Raw genomic sequence first — 26,210 nt, 5'->3', positions numbered from 1 at the left:
TTGAGTGTCATCCAACCTTTTCTGAAGACAAAAGTGTGTATAGATGTTCTGAGCAGCAACACTTGAAGGCGGAGTTACAGGGCAGCTGTTTAAATATGGGAATAATGGCACACATTAGACAGTCATTTCTGGAAGGCATTCATAATGTTGTACTCTTACACACGAAAAGTAAGAGACTGAAAATAAAAAAAAACACATAGCCTAATTTACTTCAATGAGACCACTGCATTGGCACAGCAGGGGTGCTCCAACAACAAAATGCAGGGTTGTTCAGCAAGAAATTTAATGCATTATCATATGGCAATGCATGTACATGTACATGAGCACATTCTTGGCAGAATACCTTGTAATGAGAATAGCACTATTCCATTTTTACCTTGCAATCATCAAGATATTAAAAAAAGACTGTTGCCGCACAATAACTTTTCAGGCTCATAAAATCTTGCCTCACAGTATTATAAACCATTGTATAGTGTTTTTGCATCTGATATGAATTCAAGCTAATGGATGTATCTCTCAAACCTGACTTCATTGATCGTATTTCATCTTCTCACCAGTACCGATGGCAACATGCCCACACCAAAGCCGGCTCTTGAATTAGCTATGGGACAAGTACTCAAGTCACCTTCATTAATCCCTCTTCACATATCATCTTTCCTCACCAAAACATTAGATAACAATCCAGCAACCATTATCAATCCAAGACTCTGAGCCAATCTGTAGCACCCCACAGGGACTTCACAAATAGGCTCATTCATCTATCTATCTAGTTGTCCTTATTTCAAAGGCTTGGACAAACAGTGGTTTAATGTGACGACATCTGAGGAGGATCTGCGACCGTGGCCGAGCTCCTGATGTGGAGTGACAAGGTCGGCTCATTTTTCTGGGTCTGCTGCGCTCTTAATGGCTTCCCCGACAGAGGCTTCGCTTCCATCAGCGGCTTAGCCAAACAAAGGCCCAGTCCCCCAGGAGTCTGCGACATCAGCCTGATGGGTCTGATGGATCATTGGATCACATTGACCCTGACAAATCAGACCCCTGTGTCAGCTCTCCCTGCTGGAGTACTCAGTTCTAGGAAAGCAATGAAGAAATTTTTGGGAATGGGAGGCTTTGGAAAAAAAGAACAAGGAGGAAGAGACATGAGAGGGTAAGGCTGAAAAAAGAGGAGAAAAAAGAGGAGAAGAAATGTTTGAAGGGAAGGAACCAGAGAGAAAAAGGGACAGGAGTCTTCAATCCTTCGATCTCCATCACTTCACCCTCTGGCCCTTAGCAGCCATCAAATACATCAGGGAGGTCCCAATGAGGTGAAGACCACCAGCTCATCATTCAATCTCACATACTTGTATCTTTTCTCTCCTCCTACTCAGAATCTTCCGAGTAGCAGAAGAAAGGGAAACGTTACCCTAGTTTGATTGTTCTCTTGATGTTATCAGATCAAATCCTGCCTCTGCTCTGCTGGAGGCCAGATGAAAGTGCAGACACCAGTTTAAGTTTAATCCAGTGACCCAGTCTCAAGAGTACAGTGTGGTATTTCCCTCTTTAACAAGCAGATCCAGATTCCCAAGGCTTTCTCTGGCTCTGTACAGTCCAGCTGGAATAATCAAACCCTTCCCAAATCTTAAATCCAGACCGAGAGCATCAGCGGCAGCCTCCCATCTTTGCTTTGATCCTGTGTCATTATGTAAATCAGGTGTTTGGATGTCCACATCATCCAAGGGAGCAAGAGGCAGGAGAGAGTAAATGCTTGGTTTCTTCAGACAGATTCTTCTTGTGATCTTTGAGATACAATTTAATGGCTCAGTTGTGTGGTGTTATGTGGTCTCATGCAAACCTAATCTACCTGCTGAATCTATGGACACTTGTTGGATGGACATGAAGATGTCAATGCCTTCTTTCATGAGCTGCTGTGGACATTTAATAGTTTTGTATAACAATAGTCTTTTTTATAGCTTGTGAGATGAGCACTGCATCATTTACAGGAAATATCTTTGGCTAGACACACTTCCACACTTCTACCAAGTACAACTCGAACTTGTAAGTACAACTTGAACTAAAGACAACGCTGGAGTTGATGGATTGTAAAGCACACTGCTTTCTTTTGTTTGCTCAATTGTAGAGTGGACATTCATCCTTTTATTCTGCCATAACATGCTTGCTGTCAGGTCTTAGCAACACTACAAAGAGTCTGATTAATGTCGGGTGGCTGTTTCTGAGCTGCTGTGAGGCGGGGAGACTTGAAACATGAAGGGAATGCAGGACGGCTGCTCATGAGGATGATCTAAGGGATGTCCAGTAGACTAAACAATGACAAGAGTGGATTTCAAACAGTGTGTTTTACAGGCAGGACCTGGGAAGATGGAAAAATGGGTGCCCTGTTGTCAGAGAAGTTCTGAAGCTGGATATATTGTTCTGGAGAGGGCTTGTTCTGTTTTCAAAAGGCCACCTAAAACCTTGAAAGTGCTCCTTCTTTTTACGCTCACTCCCCAAAACACAAAGAAATATAAGATACCAGGGAGGAGAAAATAACAGCCATCTTTTTTTCCTGTGTTAACACACATCAAATCTTCCTCTTATGTTCATTAAATTCTTTTAAACATTAACTATAGCAGATTTTCTCATCTCCTTTTATCCCTCTGTCATCTACTCTCGAGCTTCCTCTCATCCCTTGGCTCTCGTTTTCTCTAAATTCTTTTCTTTTCCTTCTACCCACATCAAAACCCTGGACAGGGATCACCGGAACATTCCCGGATAGCTCGTGGAGAACACCTGTGTGTGCATGAGTGCTGGCAGTGTATGCGTCTATTTGTTAATGCGGTGTGATATGTACATGGATTCTTGAGTGACTACAGAGAAAATGTATTCAGATCCTCTCACCAAATCTCTTCTTCACTCTCTCTCCAAATTTAACATCCTCTTCCACATCAGAGGCATTGATAAAAGAGGCAGTGTATGCTGGCAGTGGCCTAGCTGTAGCCTGACATGACGTTAATTCCTCTGAAGTAGCACTTCACATCTTCACTTCTTGTGCAACAGTGTAGCAACTGTGAATGTTGTACAGCTAAATAAACTTATCTGTGAGGAAATCTATTTGATTTCTACATAATTCTCAGTCATGTGTGCATGCTACCACATTATGGTGACCAGAATTCCTATAGTGGATGGTTTGTGTAATTTTTTGTGCGTCTCCTTAGGCCTGTGATGAGTGCTGAAGACTGGCTGAGCTAAGTTAGTGGGTAACAGCTCTGGGGCTCCCCAGGGGGACAAGCCTTCACTGACATGGGAAGCCATAAATAAGGGCCTGGGGCGCAGCGCCATGTCATGCGTCATTTGGGACGGAGAGGCCTGCTTTATCCCCTCCCATCTCCGAGCTGCTGAGCATGGCACCTCCTAGGGCGTAATACAAAACATATGAGCCGAGGGCGAGGGGCAGAAGCACCTCAGCATACCATACTCCTGCCTTGTCAGCAAAGCATCTTGGAGGAAAAGCAAATACAGCCAAAGATGGCCTCCGTGATAACACTGTGCTAGTATGTCACAATCAAACTTTGTCAAGAAACAGTAACCTAATCACTGAGCTGTATTATTGTTAGTGTGACAGCATCAGATTATAATTATAGGATGGCAGAAATATAACATGGAGAACGTTTAAGTGGTAACATCATTTAGCATTTATAACCAGTACCTAGGCACTGAATAAATGGTTTAAAAGCACCCTACTCCATGCTATAATGGAGCTGTAATCAGTACATTGTAAATGTTCAGTAGGGTTTTCTTTGGTACAAGCTTTAACTTCTCCTCTGATACATCAATACGTTTTGTATAAACAGTTAATTAACTGCTATTAAGTATTCATTATCATACACAAGTCCTAAGTATTTTTAAAAGCATATGTTAACAGTTTAAAACAGCTTGTGAATGATTTGCACATTTGTATAAACAACTGATAAATGCTTTATGACAGAATGAAAATATAAGTCAATATATAAATATCTTATCACTGGTTATTCGTACATTTAGAAAAAGATTTAAACCCATATCAGGACATTATAAACAACCATGAGACAGTCAAGAGGGTAAGGTATAGGCTAAGAGTGTCTCAGCACTAGCAAGATGATACTTTCTTTGACCAAGAAGAGAAAGTGTGACACTTTCCCTTTTCATCATGAATTGAGACAATGAGACATTTGCATTGAGAAAGGAACCTGCCACCCACAGGAAGTTACACAGGGGAACCTATGTTTTGTCTATCCTCAATATTTCTAACTTATTCCAAGGTTTCTGATTAATCAGTGACTACATACAGCATGAGATGAGATACGGGGCGTGAAGAAGTAGTAGTGATGAAACTACAGTCTGAAGATATTGGGTAAAGAAAGAAAAACAGCCTTAAGGCCAGTGACTCACCAAAATGACCAATGACTAAGCTAAAATGCTTCCCAAAAAGAAGAGCCCTTAAAGTTTCATGGGAAAACACCCCCCAACCATACACAGATGCAACCTGGGTGTGATTTGACACAGTCTGGGTGGACTATTCCTTTATGACTAATCCAATTGAATTTGCAATTAATTATTCACTTGTATAGATTATGTAGACAGAAAATAATGTTCATTAACATTACTGTGTGTGTAAGTCATCCAAAGGATTGAAGAAGCTTCACAAGTATGGTGACATCAAGGAGATTATCAAATGTCACACTGACAATTCACTTCCTAGGTTAATAGTAAAGAAACCCTTCTGACTGTTCTCTATGGCTGATGTCTGTTTCCATCATGTTTCCCCAGAGACTCCATTGCAGTGTTACACTACCTCATCTTCACCTGCAGAGATCTACCTTTCTATGCTGGAGGGAGAAGCGTCCATAATCCTGAACAATTGGAATCAAATCGCCCTGGGGGAGGTATGGAAAGCTGTGGGAAGAAAAGCCAGCCTTCAGGCACTCGCTCTCTTATCAGTGGAGAGATAGTGATCGGTCCCAAGGGGAGCCCCATTTCTCCCTTTTCTGCTCTTTTCCTTTCTACCTTTGTTTGTGTTAAAGATTAACTACATGATCCTTTTAACTGCTCTTTTCCTGCTGAATTCAAAATGACAAACTCCCACTGTTTGCTTGGTGATGAAGTCCACAGCTTAGTTGAAGCGGGCAGTGGTACAAGCAGTGGTTGGGTGGGGATGCAAATGTGATGGCTGTGGTTGTTGCCTGGCTGCTACACAACCAGAGGGAAAGACCTTTTCTATCTGCAGCATGGAAGCATGGGCAGCTCACACCAGGGGTAGGATCCAAGGTCTTAATCACTTCCCTCCATTTGCATAGATAATAAAAAAAGATTCGCAGTGGGCTGTATCAATCGCTACTGGGGATATCAGCCTGGATGTCAAAGAGCATTGCGGGCTGTTATCAGCCCCTCTGTTAAAATTGGAATCCAATTATTTCTTCATCATTGGGTAAGTGACTGAAACTAAAATACTAGTTGAATTAAAAATGGTCTAAACAAATGAGGAGATCCGATGAGTCATCGGAGAAGCAACTTCATTTTACAGAGTTATTATTAAAACCTCCTATTTCCATCACAATGACAACAGTTGCTGGCTATCTTAAGCTCAGATCTTCAGTATGAGTTAAGGCCCACTGTATGCCTGAAAGCAGTTTGTACAATGTGTCAGCTGAACGTATCTGAAGGCAAAAGTGTTGATGCCTGTTCAGCATGGCCACACTCAAACGCCAGACAAAAAGACTGCAGTTATAGAGAGGGGCAAGACGCAATAATTGTTAATAATAATTATTATTAATATTAATTATTATTATATTAATAATGGTTCAAACTGAGACAATGGTGCACACTTTGACAGTCTCTACTCAATGGCTCTCAATGTGTTGCATTTATCCGTACACACAAAAAGAGAGCTAGAGGGGGATTTTCAAACCCTGCCCCATTGCTCACTTTTGCATTACTTGTGAGATTGATGTTTTCATAGAGTCACAAAAATTGTCGGACATATTTGGGAAGGTATGGGGGAAGGAGGGTTCAGACACTCTTTCAAATAATCAATTCATTTGAAGCATATTATCCCTTTTAGACCAACAAAAAAGGATTCAAACTTTATAGAACAGACTTACAGGTGTGGAAAGGCAAAAAAGAGGAACTTGGGACTGTAGTATATGAAGGGGTTAAGATAAAGGGTGAGTGGAGAGGGGCTAAGTGTCTTACTGTGACAGCCGGCAGCTGCATGCAATAATCCCAGACTCTCCATCACGAGCCCTTTATATTTTCTTGTCAGAGACAGCCTTGTGTATGAGAGAGTGGATGTCTGGTGGAAAAATCATCTGGTAACAAGAGAGGATGCGCAGTCAGACAGCATTTTACACCTTCTCCCTCTTGTCTTTTCAGGCCAATTCATGGTTTCCGCTTGGCCATGGATGGAAGCAGACGTCCTTCTATTCACACAGCGATCAGGGGTATGCGTACGCGGACAGGTTTCACACATGAACACAAAATATGATGGCCGCCTGACAACAAGAAGAAGCTTGTTTCTTTGTTGTCTTTGGCTGAACAATATGAAAAAGTCAAAAAAGAAAACTATATGTGCATCGGCTTAACGAGAATAGCACAATGGATGGGAAATAAGCAGTACATACATAGGGTGCACGAAAAGCAAGCGCAGTCAGCGGGCTTGCACTGAGGACCCTCGCAGACTTCGTCCGATGATGAAATTTACGTCACATGAACCATCGTGGACCCTTGCAGGCATGAAAAAAAAAAGCACGAACTGGCCTTTCCTCCTTGTAGCTCCCTCAACTCATTTCTGCATTGACTTTTAATCACCTCATACACTCGAGGGACATGTCTGTAAAATGTGTTGCAGTGTTTTATAATTCACTATGGATCACCATAAGGCTTGTGACTGTTTCTCATTACCCACCATGCTTGCTGAGCCAATAAGATATGGATGGACGTTTTGTCTTTTTACTTAAATCCCAAGAATACTGAGTGGGCCTGAACTCACTGTGTGAAAGGGCTGATTGAGAACCATTATGCCTCAGGGAGCCCCTGACCTGTTATGAAAACCCTACTATGTTCCTATGGCAACTGGCAGTGTATACTGCACAGGCATATTTTGTATAAGGCATGTTTAGTGAAAACAATAAATTCCAGTATGCTTATATCAACAGGCAGGACTTGCTGAGTAGGGCTCCTCAAACCAGGCTGGTTTTCGGATGAACAGGTCCAGCCTGGTTTGAGGAGCCCTACTCAGCACACACAGTAACTAGCCAAATATGATGGGGAAAAAATGTAACCTAATGCACACTGAAAACATATGTATTTTTAAAATGTTAGCATAATGCCATTACCAAGCTTTTTTAAAGCTGGCGGGCCTGTCACAATCTGTTCATAAAAAACAGGGAACAATGTCAAAAGGAACAAAGCCATGTTATGGATTCAGTCTGCAAACACTGATGTGCACCAAGGCCAGACACAGAGTGGCTGACATGATGAGCAAACATAAATTCACATAGGCATGGTGGGCCTCACATGCACAATAAAAGCAGCATGACATGATCTTCCTCAAAGCTGGAAAGCAAAGGAAATTAAATAAGCCATGTGTACCACAATTTCAGCTAGATAGGGTATTTTTTAATATCAAATTTCTCTAAAATTTCATGGGCTAGGGCAAAAATAAAATCTAATAGGATTACAATAAAATGATTGGAACTGATTTTCTCAGAATGAGTAGCTTACTTTGAAGTGTCTGAATAGTTTAAAAAATGCAGCTAAGTCAACCGTTTCCACACTCAAAAGCAAGTACATCAGTGCTACAGTTTTCCTGCAGTAGCACATTACAGAGGATATAACCCATTATTTGTCAGTGATGCTTATGTTGTGATGTGATGCTTTTATCCACTAAAGAGCAATGAGTACTTAATCCTCTGTGGGCAAGTTTTACGAGCCACCTCACACATTTTTACAACATGGCAAACAGACAGTAAACACCAGGAAGGCCCTGCACTTTAACACATGATTAAGACACAGCTAATTAGATTGCAGACTGTAAAACCGTGAGGAGAATCGTAAAATAGGGAGCAGAGGCAGGACTGAGCGATGGATCAGGTACAACCAGTGGAGATTTAAGCCACAACACTGCAGGCCCCTGACAAATGATCAAGGTAGGGTGTCTAATTTCTGCTGCCTTGTCTGTGGTGAAAATGTAAATTGCAGACTTTCTAAGGTAAAAAAGAAAATACCCTCTCACACACAAGCCCCCCATGTCCACCATCCATCCATCCCTACATTATTCTCCTCCCTCTCCATCTATGCAGTGGTTGGTCCCATGAAACTGGGGTCAGGGTACTAATGGAGGACCTCGTGGCCTTGTGTGCCTTTGGAAACAACCCCCCCACTCCCTTCTCTCTTATAAATCAAGCAGGCTTCATTGAGAGTGGCAGAGTCCTCTGATGTCCCAGCCATGTCTCATTTCAAAGTCCTTCTGAAGGCTCACACGGTTCCACGTTTACTTACCGGGCACAAGGGAGATGTGTGTGTGGGGGTGAGTGCAAGATTCAAAGAGAGAAAGACAGACAGAGAAAAAGAGTCTGAAAGAAAGAAAATTAGTTTGGGTCAAGAGAGAAGTAGAGGAATATTAGGAATAGAAAAGATGTCCCAGAGGAAAAGGGGGCCTCTTAAACAAATGTTTATTTAGTAATATGCTGCATTAGACCTCTCACTTGAAGGCATGTACAATAAATCACACCATTTTGGGAATCACTTTAACACAATGTGTGTATGTTTGTGCACGTGGGCATTTGTGAAGGTAGTGTAGATAAAATTCCTTCCTCTACTGACATGTACGGTTTACATAGCATCTATAGATGTGCAATCAAAACATAATATCCCACCGTTCATGGTAAACTGAGGCCTGCGTTCTATAGAAGGGTAAGTTTGTTGAGATAATGGAATTCTGTGGTTTGCTTTAGTCTATGCATCCATGACAAAGCTAGATGAGTTACATATGGATTTAAAATGAATATTTTCCTGGCTACAGATTTTTTGTTCCATATACAGTCTTTCTACACATCATCTGAATAACACTGAGAGCACCTAATCAAAACCAGTCACAAATAAAGACACTCGAGTGATATAAAGGGAATTGATAAACAACTACATTACAATTACACAGAAAAGGGCAGTACAGGGAGGAACACCCCAATAAATTATGTTAAATAATGTTAAACCAATAGTTCAGCATTTTGGTAGATATACTTATTCTCTGTCTTGCTGAGAGTTGGATGAGAACATTGATACCACGCTCACATCTGTATGGCAAATACAGTATGTAGCTGGAGAAAGCAGCTGGTTAAGCTTAGGTTACCACAAAAAGTGAAAATGGGGGGGAGGGACAGCTAGCCTGGCTCTGTCCAAAGGAATCAGGTATTAGCACTTCTAAAGCACATTCATTTAAAACTTTTATCAATTTTTTTTAATGCAAACGAAACCCAAACTATAAAAGCCACAATTCAGTATTTTACAGGGGGCTTATGTGCTGAACTACTTCTTTGAGGAGAATGTTCTAGCCAACCAATGGGGACTCCAGGAAGTTACTTTTTTGTACAAATTAAAAAAATATAAAATGTTAATCAGTGAGCTTTAGAGGTGCTGGTAGGTGGATTTTGTTACCTTTGGTCAGAGCCATATGAGCTCTTTCCTCCTGTTTCCAGTCTTTGGGATAAGTTCAGCTAACTGGCTGCTGGCCATAACGTCGTATTTAGTGTTGAGTTGTAAAAGTGCCATCATTCTTGTCATCCAACACTTGGCAATAAAGTGAATATGCATATTTCCCAAAAATTATTCCTTCAAAATGGGTCTAATTAACAATTAAAATTCACATTAAAATACATAAACTAACATTATGTAACGGAGAGTGAAATATAGTATAATTTGTATAATATAGTATAATATCACTAGATCATATTCAGGATAGATGCTTGCTAAATGATTGCAAGCCTCTAAGCCTGGGATAGCTGTCATAGAGAGCAGGCCTGCCTGTTGCACAGCTAGCTAAGACATGCAAAATGAGAGTTGATCTTGCTTAAAAAATAATGCGATGCATCTCCTCTTTCACTTGCTGCTGCAATTCTTCCTCTCACATTTAGGCAGTGAGTGTGGTTTGCTTAATCTTTCCTTATCTCCATTAAATGCAAAGGGTCGGGTGGAATTTGCATGTGAAACAGAACACAAGCTGTCACTTGTGACTTTATTTACAGAGGAGATTTGGAAGATCATGAAGATACTGTTACGAGGCAGGCAGGCAGATACACACACACACACGCGCACACACACACGCACACACACGCACACGCACACGCACACACTGTTTACTTAAACCACAGGAGTATGTGACACCTTAGTCGTAACTGGTGTTAACCCCCGATGTGGCTGTTGTTTTGGTTGTTTCAAAATGTCTGCTGTTTGAGGCCTGAGAATGCGTTAACATCAAGAAGAGAGGACGGTGGTTGTGATGGGAGGCAGGGGGATCAGACAGACAGAAAAACATTCCCCAGTCGCTACGCTGATCTCCATAACTAAGTATGCAGCCACAGAGCATTGATGCTAACATTGGACATTAATGACCTGACTTCCATCAGTAGAAGCATCGTTACCTGCCACTGAACAGTAAGGGTCATTTAGGGCCCAATTCATGACTGCCATGACAGAAAGGCTCATCTTTTTGCCTCCTGGTTTTAGTTAGGGCTAAAAAAAAAAAAAAAATCACTTGTAGTAATTTTGTATCAGGCAAGAGGAGCCTCATCTTGTATGGTGCTGGATCTGTCAGCGAAATCTGAGCGATAGCTTTTAATTTCAGAAAAACATACCATAATCATACAGTGTACAATGGAAATCAAAAACAACTTTTAAAAACATAGCATCTGAGCATCTGCGAGATTTGATTTCATTAAGTCAGGAAAGCAACAAAAGAGTATAATTACAACCGACAATACAGGTCATTGTGAATAGTGTGTGGGTGTGTATGTGTTTGACTGTGTAGATGTGTGGTTGTTTTTGTGTGTATGGTAAACGTATTCCGGCAATTACTGTCAAAGTGTGATTTGCTCTTGGAGCGCTCCTATGATGATTAATGCTCAGAAGTTCTTAACTAGAACACGTGTTACATGTCAAGGTAAATGGTTTTTTAAAATCCAGAGCTTTTCCTTGCAGAGTTACACAATAGAAGTTCAATGCGTTGTGCAACTCTCCAAGAGTGACACTGTCAGAATGTTAACCTTTGCAGAGTGAAAACCTAACTGTGTTGGTGTTAGAAATGGTGTTTTCTCCACAGGTGACATAACGCACACATTGTCACTGGGAGATTGCAAAGCAGAGGAAAAAGATTAAATACCCTGGCCCTTATCTTGGGGACCTTTTCAGCAAGGCGAACTATCACTCAGTATCAAATGACATTAAGTTAATGAGCCAAAGACGCTACAAAAGAGCGGTAGGTAGCGAATTAGCAGCCTGGCTTGCTTATGTCTCCCATGGGGGTGATGAGAGGTGTGATTGGTTTAGAGACCTTTATCCACACAAAATTTGTGTGTGTGGGAAATCACACACACATAGCCTAACAGCACTGAAGACTGCAAGGCCACTGCCAAAATATCTTGCCCCTCTTAGCATGGAGGTGCTAATGAATCTAACACCTTTTGTTGCCTTAAAGCAATCGCACTGGTCTAACAAGTATGAAACCAACAAGGAGGCAGAACAATTAATTTATATAGAAATAAACAGATATAAATTATACTTTAAAAAAAAACACTTCCTGTCATCACTTCCATTCACCATTCACCTTAACAAAACTAGTTATTTGCACAAAATACAAAACAATAATATCTGATTAAAATGATATTACTGCTACTAATAAAATTACAATCACATTGACAATCAGTTGTGGGCAGGGCCTCAATGTTTTCAGCTCTCTAAATGTATCACATGTCAATAATTGAGCTTTCACAGACACTGCAGTATATGGAATTTAATCTAAACCGACAGGTAGGGTAACACTATCTGTCATGCTCACCATATATTTGAGTGTCTGACAATTTTACACATCTCTGACAAACTAAAAAGTGTCAAGTTACTTTCTAGGACATTCTTTACCAACAAACGCTAACAGCCTGGAGTGCAGACACAGAAGATTTCATTTTTGTAACCCTCAAGTACAGAACAGAAGTTATCATCTGGTTAGCCAGCACTTATGGATAAATATTGTTTCTTGTGAGAGAAGCCTGCTTAATCATATTCCGTAAATGTTTTTTTAAGCATCATTGCTAAGGCAAGAGTGTTGATGCATTAGTAAGCAGAGTTCTGGGTGATGCATTTCTGTTTTCATTCAAGGCTGAGGTATTGCACAGATCCTTACTACAAATACATGACATAGTGTGCATGTGACTCATGTCACTTTTTGAAATGCTTGAAATGCTTTCTGCACAGGAGGTGTATGTCAGTGTTAATTCGCACTGCTCATGTAACATGACAGAAAGGCCAGCTGCTTTGTTACATGGTGCTAAAGGATCAGTTCACCTAAATCAAAAATAAACTCCATTTACCTCTGTTGTATTGGGGTGGAAGCAGAAATCTTGGAGGTGGAGATATCAAAACAGACAAAACCAAAATTATCTGCATAGATAGATACTCTACTACTAAAAGAAAGAAAAAATATCTTCATTTTGAAATATGACAATAAGTATTGCAGATACATATCCTTCTTTTGGTTACCCATATTACAAAGGAGAGTAATGCAAATACTACTAATTACTTAAGGTAATTTGTTGAATATACTGTAAGATTCATCAACTGAAAGAAACGCACTCAATGCCAATTTCGATAATTGATTAATTAGGTCATTTATCAAGTAAAAACTTGATGCTTACAGATTTTTTAGAAATGACAATTTAAGTTCTTTTCTCCATTTTGCATCACTGTAAATAAACAATATCCTAGGGTTTCTGACTGTTGATGAGACAAGATAGACTTTGGGCTTTTGGAGCACTTTTCGACACTGACAACAGGATTAATATTTTTCAATATGTTGACATTTTGTAGACTGAATGATGAATATTTTAAGTGGATTAGGGCTGCAGCCCTAACATTAAGGAGAGACTCATATAAGATGCAGTGCAACAAATTGCCTGCTACACCAGAATTCATTTTGAAGTTTTCATTTTCCATATTAGATTACACAGTGCAAACTAGTTTGTTGTTTATCTTCCATATTATGTTTAACAGTAAATCGACAGTAAATCAATTGATTCAATTGACTCAATTGATTGTTCTTGATTGTACTGTGTTTAGTTCCACACCATGTCAGCCCTTAACAGACATGCTAATGTTCCAAGGGGCCAATTGGAACTATCAGCATGTCCCCTAATGGGCAAGTTCATGTTTATTCTCTCCCCACTGGTCACTGTTTCCCCTGGTGCGCAAAGAAAAAAGACAGTTACTTCTATCTCCCTTCTTCTCATTCCCTGTCCTCATTAATCTCTCGTAATTACACTCAATCAATTTCTCTCCAGCTCCTCTTCTCCAGTACCCCCTCTCCCTCCTTTTCTCATTGCCTCTCTGAATCATTTACCCCCTTCTATCTCCTCCTCCATCATTCTTTCACTGCTCCTCTCCTCTCCCGTCACACTCTAATCTCATGGTCTGAAAGGTGTTTCCTGAGGGCATGTGGGAAGACAGGCGGGGAGTGATGGATCGCTCTGTGGATGCTTCACTTTGTCCGCTCTCCAGGGCAGGAAAAGGGTGGGGTAAGGGTACGGGGAGCAGCAGGGGTCGGGTAGGTCTGACAGTGGGAGTGCTGGGTGCGGTGGTGTTCGGGAGGTAGGCAAGGTATGAGCTCCTTGGAAAAGGTGATGTTGAGGGGGAGCAGCGGAGGTCTCTGTGACAGTGCAAACCTGTGCCTTCTGCTGCAAACTGCATTCGTAACATCTTCTTATATATTTGTAATTAACTTCAATTTGAACCAAAGGCCACAGTTGGAAATATCAAAAATCCAAACATTACAATCATTGCAACAACAGCCATCTCGTACAGTAAATTATACACAAAATAAAACTAAAACTCACACAACTGCTAATGCCTTCGTTTACAGCTAAATGTAAATATATGTGCCATTCTTACTTTTTCAATTGCTTATCATTGTTTGTGAAGATAACTACTCAATGAGATTGTCTAGACAGGTAAGATTCTATCAACTAGAAAGCCATTAAAACATTAAAAAAGTGGCAAGAAGAGGAAGAAACTTTTGATATTTTGTGCAGCAGTGATGTGATCTGGTTTACATGCACCTTTAATATGTTTATTATAGCTTACAATGCTTAAAAACATCAATAATCAATGTTTCTGCTTTACACATACAGTAATTAAATTAAGTTGGTGCCAGTCACACATCAATATCAGGTAGTAAAGACATTTTTATTGTTATTCATAGATCAGACCACTTTCCAAAAATCGTAAATAATATTTGCAACATTGTGGCAAACAAATCCGGCTTCATAATACTGCCATTTCTCTTGTCTGAAGCAGAGCAAGCAATTTAATATTTTCAGATCAAACAGGGATTAATGTCTAATTTTTCCAGCCTCAACCCACAACAAAAAGGCCTCTCTTCTAGGTTTAATATTATACGCTTTCTTTTTACATTTGGCTCATAACAACTGCGTCACTGGCAAAGCATAGTTAAAATCTTACATCACTACATAAGGCTCCATCTTTAAGATGCCATTGGAAGATCACTTTGCCTGGTAGATATTATTCTACTTCGGCCAGACCAGACAAGCCAACCATATTGTTGATATTGTTACCTTCAGTAGATATTTCAGGCAAGCTCTATACTCATAGCAGCAGGTCTGTAGTCAGCATCATTTAGTAGATCTCAGACTTATTCAATGAGTAAAGGCTTACAACATATGTACATGTAAAATTTGCAACAGGATTTATATAGGTCAAACGGCTTTAAATGTCATGTAAACAAAAGGAGTCTGAAATATCTGCACTGAAGTCTCCCATGATGTGCACATAGCTGGGGACATTATCCACGTTGAATTATTTGATAAAAGCTAATTTATTGGAGCACCCTGGTAGAACACCTGGTAGAGCCCACTAAATATCATGGCAGAGTCCTTACTACAGCAGCCTGGGTTCGAATTTGGCCCAGGCCCTTTGCTGCAACTCATCCCCCCTCTCTCCTCTGCCTTTTCTGTCCATCCCTACTACCAAAAACAAAACAAAACAAGTATATTATATTAATTGTCAATTTAACTTGATTAAAGCCACTCTGAATGCCAATGCTCCAGGCAAGATGCAAGTCATATAATATTAAATAGGATCAGACTTAATATTCCAAAAATAGTGACTCTCCCTCAAGACATTCGATAAAGAATTCAGGTTTACAAAATTGTATCCTGAGAGTAGAGAATTTCCAGTCCGGTGCCCTACATGCTGGTCACGTGCGCTTAGTTTTCTTAGGCACATTAGCTCTACAGATGGAATTTGTATTGTTAAAATGAGAGGGGATTCCATTATTCATAATCTGGACTGTAACAGTACTTGCATATCCATTTATGACCCTTTCCATGTAGGTGAGAGTTTTTGGAATGGCTCAGCTCATAGAAGCAACAGATAAACACTCCTGCAGGCCAGAGTTTTGGGAACGCACTCATCTGTGACTTGATATTAGCCAAAAATTTATCGTGTCTTCTCAAGCTTTAGGCATGTTATATGTTTACCCAAATTTTCCTTTAGATACACACATAAATTATACCAGCATGAGGTTCAGTGGAAAATGGGGACAAAAACACTTATCCAAATCCTGACAGAATGTGTCATGAGATCTTTCAACTAGCATATACGTACAGCTGTCAATCAACTCATTAATTCACAGATCTTTAGCTTTTAAAAGCTTTAGTTTACAAGCATCAAAAGCTGTCTTTATAAAACTGGTGTCCTTATTTAGTATTTTTTAAACAACAGTGGCAAAGGGATTATCAGTTTAGTCAGACCTAGAAATGTCTGCTCCACATTCATTCAAAAGTTTCAGGTAATGTAAGTGCAGATTAGGTCCCACTCCTCTGTTTTCACCACATACAGTGATTTAGGATATGTCCAGGTGCTGTGTTTGGTTACACAACACGGGCACATAAAGAGGAGACAGACAAGACAGATAAGGAGGGAGGAGAGGCTGTCCGACAGCTGCCTGCCTGGTTGGGTAACACTCCAGCGGGACCCCCCGTGTGGAGCCCAGCCTAGGGTAACGTCTGAGCTCTAGTCAGGAAGGAAGACTTCAAACACAAGGCAAGCTCAACCTCCACCCCTTTGCAGCTCCCTCTCCTGCTGTTCTCCTGAGCTCCGCGGGGGATCTCTGAAGACCATCCCAGCAGTCACCATGCCATGAATCAGTCCCATCTATCCTCTCGTTGCTAATACTCTCTCCTACTGTCCCTGTCTTCTCTTTCTCTCTCTTTCTTCCCCCACTTTTATCCATTTTCAACACATTTCAATTCAAATAAATGAAGGCAGGAATGTGTGCAACATGTAAATAAATACACTCCTCACCATTGGCCCTCATTATCAGCTCCCTACAGCCCTGTCCCTTTATCCTTTGATTCAATATAGCAACTATGCTGGCAGCAAAAATCCACATACCAGTGACAAGGTCAGATGCCCACTTAATTTTAGCAGAACTGTCCAATGATTTGTTTCCGTAGGGAGAATTGGGTAACCTGCTGGCATGATTATCTGTATATGTTTGTGGATCTGGCATAAGATAACAGAAACAGTCAAGAGAAAAAGCATGTGACCAAATGGTGTTTTGTTAAGACAATGTCAGCCTTGTGGAAGGCTTTTTTCAAAAGGGGAAGCATGGAACTATCTCAGTACATGAAGTCTGTTCATAGGCAGGCGACAGAAAACTTTGAGGGAGAAGTGAGAAAAATAACCTATTTGGTAACACCAGACACCTGGAAAACCAGATAAAGTTCACAAAAAATAAATCCTGAAAAAAATCCAAAACAGTGGGTCTCATTATCTGAAAGCCCTACTAAAACACATTTTAATCCTGATGCACTATGTCAAACATGTCCTATCAAATCAGACAAAATGTGCTGTTGCTGCCGGAAACCCATGCAGCTACAGCTGACAATATGAGAGACAGGGTCCCTGGGAGGCTCAGCTGAGGACATTACTGCACGCAAAGCAACCCCACACACACAAACACACACAAAGTCTGGTGGCAGACAACAGGCACCCTGTCATCTTCGATTGCGGGCCGCTCATGTTGGAACAGCGACACCTCACACACAGCTCAGTGGGCCTCGGCCCCCCTGGTGTCCCACTGCCGCCACAGAGGGACTGCCAGAGAGTTACTTCAGCTCTGCAGAACAAACACAGAAATCAGCCTGTCTAAAAATCATGTAGAAAAAATGTCTAAATATATCCCAGTGCCATGGCCTGTAATTTGGCCTTGTAACAGACAGATATCAATGGAGTGAGTACGACTTCAACTGAGCAAAACCGATACAACTTTAAGAGTGTTTGAGCGGACAGCAAGGCTGGAAGTTTGTGGTCACGGAGTAACTCATGGTTGTAAGCTTGAGTGCGCTTCCAACAAGAGGTAACCTAAAAACAAACCTGCAGTTGAGTATGGGAACTGAGGACGAGACAGACTTTACATATACACACACCAGGGTTAAACGTTTTTTTTTTTGTTTTTTGTTTTTTTACAGTGCTTCTCTTTAGTTTGGGGGGGAAAAAAAAAAAAAAAAAAAAAACGATGACGATGTAGTATTTCCCTTCTCATCTATTTTGTTTAAAACATTAAATAAACATTGTGTAACCTAAGGCTGAAACTATCAACAAAAATAATTTAGAACCAAAATGGAGGACATGTTGACAAACATCTTTGGCTCTAGGCGACTTTCAGCCAATGTAGCGGCCTATGGGCTCACATGTGTTTGGCAGATGGCACTGAATAGATGGCACATAAGCTCAGAAAGAGCAATCAGCTGTATATCTCTCACACATACGCGCCCTCCTGGAATGTCTGCACAAGGCCAAGGATTATGGCACCTAAGCACCGTGATGTGTGTTTACGTGTAGGTGCTTCTGTGTGTGTGTGTTTGCGCTTGATGATAAAGAGCAGACCGTTGTAAAAATTACACTGACAACACATCTGCTCTCGATCACTAATGTTTACTGTCCAACAGAAGGTTACACAAATGGTTTACTCTCAGATCACCAACTTTGTAACTTTTACATGTTATTAACATTATGAACCATATGAACCAGTATGTTATAGATACACTCTTCCACTTATTTCAAGTCATTTGTAATGCAACAAAAAAGGATACAAAGCAGCACATTACCAAAAACATTAACTGAGAAAATGACTTGTTGTACCAGCTATGACGTTAAGTGTTCACTAAGTGGAGATTTAAACAAAATTAAATTAAAATAGGTTGCACAACTAAAACTACTTCTCATGTAGAGATTTGTTGTTCCTAAATATTAACACATGCAAACTTCCAGGTGGAACTGTTCTGTAGCTAACTAAACTAAGATTAACTTGCTATTATGTTATCTGTTTCAAGTGAGGAGTAAAAGAGGTAATATCAAATACAGTTGAAATATCTGACAGTTGCTCAAAACGCTATTTAATAATGATGTAAATTACAAAATTAACATAATACATGTAAAATTACCAAACATTAAGCTAGTATTATATTATTATTATATATATCATAAAATTAGGCAGACTAAATTAGTAGAGTTAGCTAGGTTAGCATAATCACATATTTTCAAAAATATTCTAAACTCTGAAATACATATTTCTCCATGTATTCATTTATAAATAAAAAAATTATACATAATTTACAAAAAATTGGCAGTTCATTGTTTCTATTATGTAAATTATTGCCATGAATGCAACCTCATGAATTCACAATTATGTGACTCTGCAGAGGGCTGTATGTTTTTCTAACATCTCAGTTTTCTCAGTTTTTTCCAAGTATTCACTGTATAGGCCATTTATTTATTTATGACCATTAAGTTTTAATGGTGAAACCCGATTTAGTAACTCGCTGGTTTTAATTTATCTAGCAGTTATTTTGAATTTTATTTGAATCTTACACACAAACTAAGAGATGTAGAAATAGGAAAATTGAATTTGACTAAGAATTTGTAACATTTAGAAATAGCTGGTGTAACCCAATCCTAGGGTAGAAAAAGAGACATGTTTTATACCAAAACAATAAGGTTTTGGACATAAACAAGCACTATTTATAGTAGCCTGTTTACGATTGTTGCTAAACTTTCTATTGCCACTGTTCTACAATTAACTGTTTATAAAATCTGATTACATATTGTCTTTAATATTTAAATGACAGTCAGACACACAGACAGTCAATGGTTTTGGGGCCTTGTATGTTCTTTCTTCATGTCATTGTTTTACTGCCATTTGACAGGGGCTAATCAAGTGTGATAATCAAAAGCTGCCATCTCTATTTTTTGATGACATGATAACAAATGCTTACACAAATACAAAGACTGAAACAGTTTTGAGTTTTGAAGCTAACACTTCTATAGCAGCACCTGATATCTGAACTATGGATAGCCTCACCTACTCTTACCTTTAAAGCCTGAAATGCAAGAATGCACAATGAAATTATTTGAATAATATGAAACACAAATAAGAAACAACGGTCTTCAATGGAAAAATGATTGACACTCATTTCTATTGTTTTTTGTGTTTGCAAACAACAAAGAGTAACAAAACTGTAAATCAGACAAAATAAATAAAGTTTATAACCATATTAAATTAATCCACTTGCTCACATTTCATCAAGTGTACTTTCCTGAGCAATTCATCCATAACTGGAGTCCATATCCTACACATCTTTCCTCCAGACATCATGGGAAGAGATGTGTGGAGAGGATTTCCTTTGGCTGTTGATCTTTATCAGTTGCTCTGGTCTTCCTGACATAAACCTCCATGAGAGCGCAGATAACACAGCTGGAAATTCCCAGAGAGATGCATAATGAAACGGACTGGAGTCACCACACGTTACCGTGATAACTTTGTGTGTACAGTAGCAGAGACAGGCTCCAGGAAAGGTTTATCAATTCATAGCTGAGAGATCCCCTGTTCTTTCTCATCTTATTGATAATGTCTAATTACACAGATAAAAGTGCAAGGTGTGTGTTTGTGTGTTTTTGTGCCAAGGCCAACCTGTGGCATAGGAAACACGGGGATATCCCCTGAACTATTAATTGGCAGCTCATGGATCAATCTGAATGTGTACAGCAGGATGCCTGAGATCCACCAGCACATCAGGTAACATATTGTATTGACTTAAAGGTCACTCTGAGGGCCCTAATTGGCACGTCAACAAACACTCCATCCTCATAGCAGCCTGCATCATCATCATGTTAGAAGGTGACCAAACGTGTGATGCCTTCAGGCCTACGTTGTTCAACGAGTGTTGGGGATTGGGGGCTTCTAAGGGTGACCCCTTATTGTTAGGTGCTCCCTTTGTGGTCGTACTCCTCACTGTACTGAGATGAGGAAAAGAAAGACCTCTAACAGTCAGTCATGCCCCAGTGCTCCTGGCAACAACAGGTCCTGAGGACGCAGACCTGCCTGGCCTATATTGGCTTGGCTCTCAGTTAGCAGTGGCGGCACTAACCCCCTGTCAGCTGTCCCATTCATGGCCAGGCCGGCCCTTTATTAAAGCTTTGAAGACTGCTGAACAAAGGGGCGTCCTATGTTTAGATGATAGAATGTAAGCAACTGGTTTTCTGCTTGGGCAACACAAGACAAAGAGCCTCCTTCTGAATATGGGGAGTACGCTAGAGAGTGACTGAGAAAACTAGAGAGGGAGGGAGAGAGAATGAGGGTTACGCCACAAGTTGTGGAGATACTCCATCAGATTTCCTGATGGGGATTACTGTGATAGATTGAAAATCATGGTTAACTGGCGGCTGTGTTTGGGAGGAACAGAGGCTTGTCAGAGAGAAATGCAGTGAGTGATTATTATCACAGGTGGTTCTGATGCTCCGGTGATTCATAATAAAGTCACAGAGCTTCTTTGTTAATAAAAGGATGGAGGAGGATAGAGGACCGCTGCTTCCTCACAATATGATCTATATACTACACGATATACACTGTATGCTACACGTCACTGAACCAGGATAAGCAGATCCTAAAGAGAAGAGTCGGGCTGATATTAGCGGCCATTATTTGCTATCAGTATGTACAGTATGTTGAAAAAGAAATTTCAGTGCATTTAACTACAGCAGAAAAACCTCTGATGGCAGAATTTTGATGTATATTTGACATTTATTTTTTCTCAATAGTGCCAATCAAGTTTTAGTTTTATGTGTTTTTATTTATAGCTATTACTCAAAAATAATTTAACATCCATTCATATTTACTGTTCATAATGTACTATGATGATAAAGTTTATTATTGACCTGCAAAATATGTTATCGTTAACACAAAATGTTTATGTAAGGAAAAAAAAAATGAATATCAGCCAGATCAGATTTTTATCCTTCTCAAGTATTAGCCTCAAAAATCCAGTTTTGGTTGGGCTCTACTAAAATGATACCAGGAAGGAAGTTTGCCAGGAAGGATCCCTACTTGCTCACCAAGGAAAGTGTTTGGGCAGTGTAGACTTACACTTCTAGAAATGGAGAATAAAAACTCAGCAAAGCAACACTTCTGGAACTCTATGATTTAAACTACAATACAGTTGTCCTTACTGTAACATTATTACTTGCAAAGTTGCCCTGTTGTAAGAGTGTCAAGGTTGTTGTCAGGTGAAAACATTTTCATGCAACTAGTTGCAGGTTGTTTTGCAGCAGCTGAATTTCGTTTGAGTTGCACTGTCACTCCCGTTCATTTAACTGAAATATTGTGTGCATTTTGGATGTATAAACCTGAAACTGTATGAACTTTATGCTACCAGGTTTCCTGCAAGAATCAATCAGATAGCTGATATGTGTTTTTCAGACTGGTGCTGCAATGCTAAGATCATTCTGTGAAATCTACACTTTTTGATGCACACTTTGTTCTACAATATTTGATTTTGGTGTATTGCTTCTACAAGCATTCAAAAGGTATGACACCCAACTTTCCGTCACTTGCATACACATACACTCACACATACCTGGTCATGGCTGGCTTGGAGGGTGCTCCCGGTGCCATGGAAAGTCATTTGCACAGGGGAGAGAGTCAGATAGGTCACAAAATCCTTACCGCTCTGTGCATCACTGTACTGCACCTGGAAAAGAGGGCAAAGGTAGACAAATTCAGTTACCCCAAAAGTTAATACAGAAAAACATCTGTCAATGCACAAATGACAAGAGAACTGAATTTTTCAGGTGGACAGAGTCTTTTGTTTTTGGAAGTGGTTGGCTTGAGAGTAAATCTTGCATGTCTAATTGCCACCCGAGCATTTGTGGACAATTACCCCACACCATACAGAGATGGCAATGGAGGGAAATGAACATAAGGGTGTGTATGTGCGATTGCGAGGGGGCATCCAAGGGGGTAGTGATGACATCACTGGTGACCCCTCATCACTGAGAGGTTAACTCTAAAGGCATTCCTAAATGCTGTGCAATTAGGGCTGTTATGACATGATGCTCCTCTGGGACAGTCTGCTCCTGAGATCCAAGGGCTTTTGGTAATATTGCCTTTCTATCTGCCCTACTTCTCACTGGCTCTCACTCTGTGCATGTGTGTATTTGCATGTGTATATGTCTTTTAATATGTTTATGTGTTTGCCTGGCCTACTTTTGCCCGGGACAGCTGCAGGGATCTCAATAAATGGCATAAATAACTATGAGAACTGAAAGAAGTGAAATATTTGACTAATGCAGAGAGACAAAGGGAAGAAGGAATGAGAGAGGACATTATTGATTCAAATGGCTTTAAACTTCAATGAATAAATGAATAAGTAAGCTAGCAGGTATAGAAGAATATAGCTTTGAAAAAAACAGAGCTTCTAGCAGTACTCTTCAGTACAAATGGACTGCACTTTAAAATCCCCAGATAAGTCAGGCATAAAAATAAAAAAAAGGCTATTTAGGCTAGATTTTCCGGGCAATGATGAGTGGAATTTGTTAAAGCCAAAATGATCAAAATGAATACTTTAATAACAGCTAATATTATATAGAATGCTGTGGTGAAAAAAATTGTTGTGTTGGTTTGTTTCATTCATCCTTTTAATCATTTGAAAATATGTTTCCCGAATATGTGTGTTTCTGTGTGAGTGTGTGTATTTCCCTTTTTGCATCTTAACTATCCTCACATGTTCAAAGTTTCATCTCATATCAGCTACATATTGTTGGGCATACATGTGCGACTCGTGCGTACACTCATGCACGCACAGACATATATGACCTGTGACTGAAAGCTTCCAAGAGCGAGAGGTGTGCGTCTCTCTGAAGGAGTTATGATCATATTTAGAAAAGTGTGTATTTGCTCCAAACAGCCAGACACATGGAAGTCTGCCTCTAAAGACATGGACCCATCATAACGTACATAAACACATGTTGATATGAACATGTGCACACAGAGATATGAACGATCAGGTGATGTTACGTGTAGTACATGAGAAGACTCGGACATTCATGTGAACACACACATGCTGATGAGGAGATGGGCCCACAGTGATAAATTGTGGAATGCTATCTGTTATGTGTATGAATGATGAATGTGGTAAAGTGAGCCATAGAAAAAGCCGTCTCTGACAAGCTAATCTCTAATAAATTCTCCAGACTTCAACATTAAGGGGGGAGAGAAAGAGAGAGAGGGGTGGAAAAAAAAAAAACAGGAGGGTTAGCTTCGTCTGTAATCTTGGGAATTCAACCTGTGTGTGAAGAAGGTAAGGACTATTGGTGTGAATACAAAGATTCAGATCTGCGTGTGTGTGCATGTGCAATTGTCTAGTATGCTGGTTCATTTAGGCAGTATAAAGGCCTGTGGTTGGGATCTGTGATATATGGTGTAATTATGCTGTCTGATCAGCGGGTACATGGCTTGGTTCATCTATTGCGAGCCGTCAGGCCTCCAGCCGAGGGTGAGGCCCTTCGGTGGTGCTGGAGGAAACAAACGCTTTCTTTCGGCCCCTGATTGTAGAGAGATATATGCTTGGATATATCTTACTTCTAATAATTCCCAACTTCTCCAATTGTATGTGAGGGGATATGCATGTGTGTTAGTGTGTGTGTGTGTGTGTGTGTGTGTGTGTGTGTGTGTGTGTGTGTGTGTGTGTGTTTGTGTGTGTGTGTGAGTGTGAGTGGAAACTACCAATTACAAATAATCCACGAGGGGCCAAAATTCAGGAGTGGATTTAATAAATCAAGTTATTGAATTAATATCCTCAACCATTTCTAGATTAAACATAAGGAAGTTTGTGTTTTTAACGCCTTATCTACAAGTCTGAATAAAAAAACTAGTTGACCTATAATGATCCTAATGCTAGTTAATGATCACGTTTTATTTGGAATATCTATTCTTGCACATTCAGTTCATTCTTTGTCTTTTTTGAGTGGCATGTTTCAACAGCTGTTTAATAGATTGCCATGAAATTTAGTAGGGATGCTTATGTAGCTCACAGGATGAATTGTAACCACTTTGGTAATCCTTTAACTATACTTCTAGTGCCATCATCAGGTCAAAATTTTAATTTGTCCAGTATTTTGGGTTATGACCGAGTTCCTGCAACTCTTACAACTTTCGGTCTTACCTATACATTATGGTTAGTTGTCATCAGTAAATGTTAGCATACAAAGATGCTAAACTAAAATGGTGAATACAGTAAACATTTTATCTGCTAAACATCAACATGTTAGCATTTTCACTGTGAGCATGTTAGCATGCTGACGTTAGCATTTGCTCAAAGCACCACTCTGCCTAACTACAGCCTCACAGAGCCACTAACATGGTTGTAGACGCATAGTCTTGTTTCCTTATGTGCTTAAGTTTTTCTTTTCTTTTACCATGTCCGCTTAGAGATCTTGAGCTGGGTCTGGAATCATTGATGTTGTGTACATATAATGCCCATTGAAACAATATGTGATACTGGACTACATAAATAAACTTGATTTACTCTAGTCACCAGCCAAATTCTGGTTAAAACAGTCAGTTTGGCAGGTCACCAAACATCACCTGGAGGTCTTTCTTTCTTGGTGGCCTGTTGATAAAATAGACAAAGTGCATGATTACTTTGATTTACCAGCAACTCTGTCCTGCAGGCAGGAAAGAAATTTGCCTGATCTACTAGCATCAAAGAACATTATGTCATCATCTCATTTGTGATGATTTTGCGGAAACTAAAATAATGAGCATCTTAAAAACATACTGTCTATTCTCCCATCCAGCCCGTCTGTTTTGAGTCCATGTTTGTATGCATCTGTGAGTGCATGCATTCGAAACAGGCCTAACTAATCATCCCAGGTCCCAACTCAGAAAACAGTCCCTAATCCACTTCCTTTAGAGACAAACAGGAGAGTTACGCAAGGCCTGCGATTGATCGGCGGCACTAATGTGGAACGACCTCTGACATCTGGCTTCTAAAGCTGGATGGCTCCTCCTCAAATGCTCCTCTTTATTCGAACAAACACGAACATGCACAAACTAAAAAGCAATCACAGTAATAGTGCTCATGCAGCCATGCTTGTATTTATGTTAAGTGCAAAAATATGTATATGCTCATCCACAAATATAGATCTATAAACACATGAAAGGGGGTACAAAAATGCAGGCCAAGTATATGCACAAATACACAAAGGATATGGATTCAAATGTCTGTATCATTAGGACTGTGTTCCACAATGCTGCCAAGGTAACTGCAATAACAAATACTAATTAGATGTATTATCATGTTAGTCCAGTTAAAATCCACAAAGCACAAGTATTGCAGGACTAAAAACCTGGCTGAGTGGAGACTGTGGAGAGTGAAAGAGCACGGAAGTAACTTTAACTTTACTATAATAAACAAGCCCTCTCAGCCGAAGAAACATTATCATTGTTTGTGAGAAGTAATTAGAGGTCCATGTCGAGCCCCTTCAGTTGGGACCTCAGGGGTAAAGAGTGTTTGAAGTGCACTGTTAATATACCTTTCATTTCTAATAATGGCAGGAGGTTGATTGCAAACAAAGCT

The 26,210-nt window shown here is 40.0% G+C and overlaps 1 protein-coding gene across 3 annotated transcripts in view; it reads right to left on the bottom strand.

The window, feature by feature from the left end:
* stau2 (staufen double-stranded RNA binding protein 2) overlaps positions 1-26,210 on the bottom strand; it is an 86,311-nt gene that overhangs the window by 5,658 nt on the left and 54,443 nt on the right. The window contains exons 13-14 of one of the 3 annotated variants that reach the window (XM_040126243.1): positions 22,209-22,322; positions 17-85 (exon numbers count right to left, since the gene is read on the bottom strand). In XM_040126243.1, the coding sequence (XP_039982177.1) occupies positions 17-85; positions 22,209-22,322 (183 nt within the window). Of the gene's footprint in view, positions 1-16; positions 86-19,819; positions 20,051-22,208; positions 22,323-26,210 lie in introns of those variants that run through there. The other 2 variants (XM_040126245.1, XM_040126244.1) reach the window with 2 other exon arrangements.

The sequence above is a fragment of the Xiphias gladius genome, chromosome 5 (genome assembly GCF_016859285.1).
Source record: "Xiphias gladius isolate SHS-SW01 ecotype Sanya breed wild chromosome 5, ASM1685928v1, whole genome shotgun sequence".
Lineage (NCBI taxonomy): Eukaryota > Metazoa > Chordata > Actinopteri > Istiophoriformes > Xiphiidae > Xiphias > Xiphias gladius.
The sequence above is the reverse complement of the archived record's forward strand: the minus strand, read 5'-3'. Positions and strand labels throughout refer to the sequence as shown.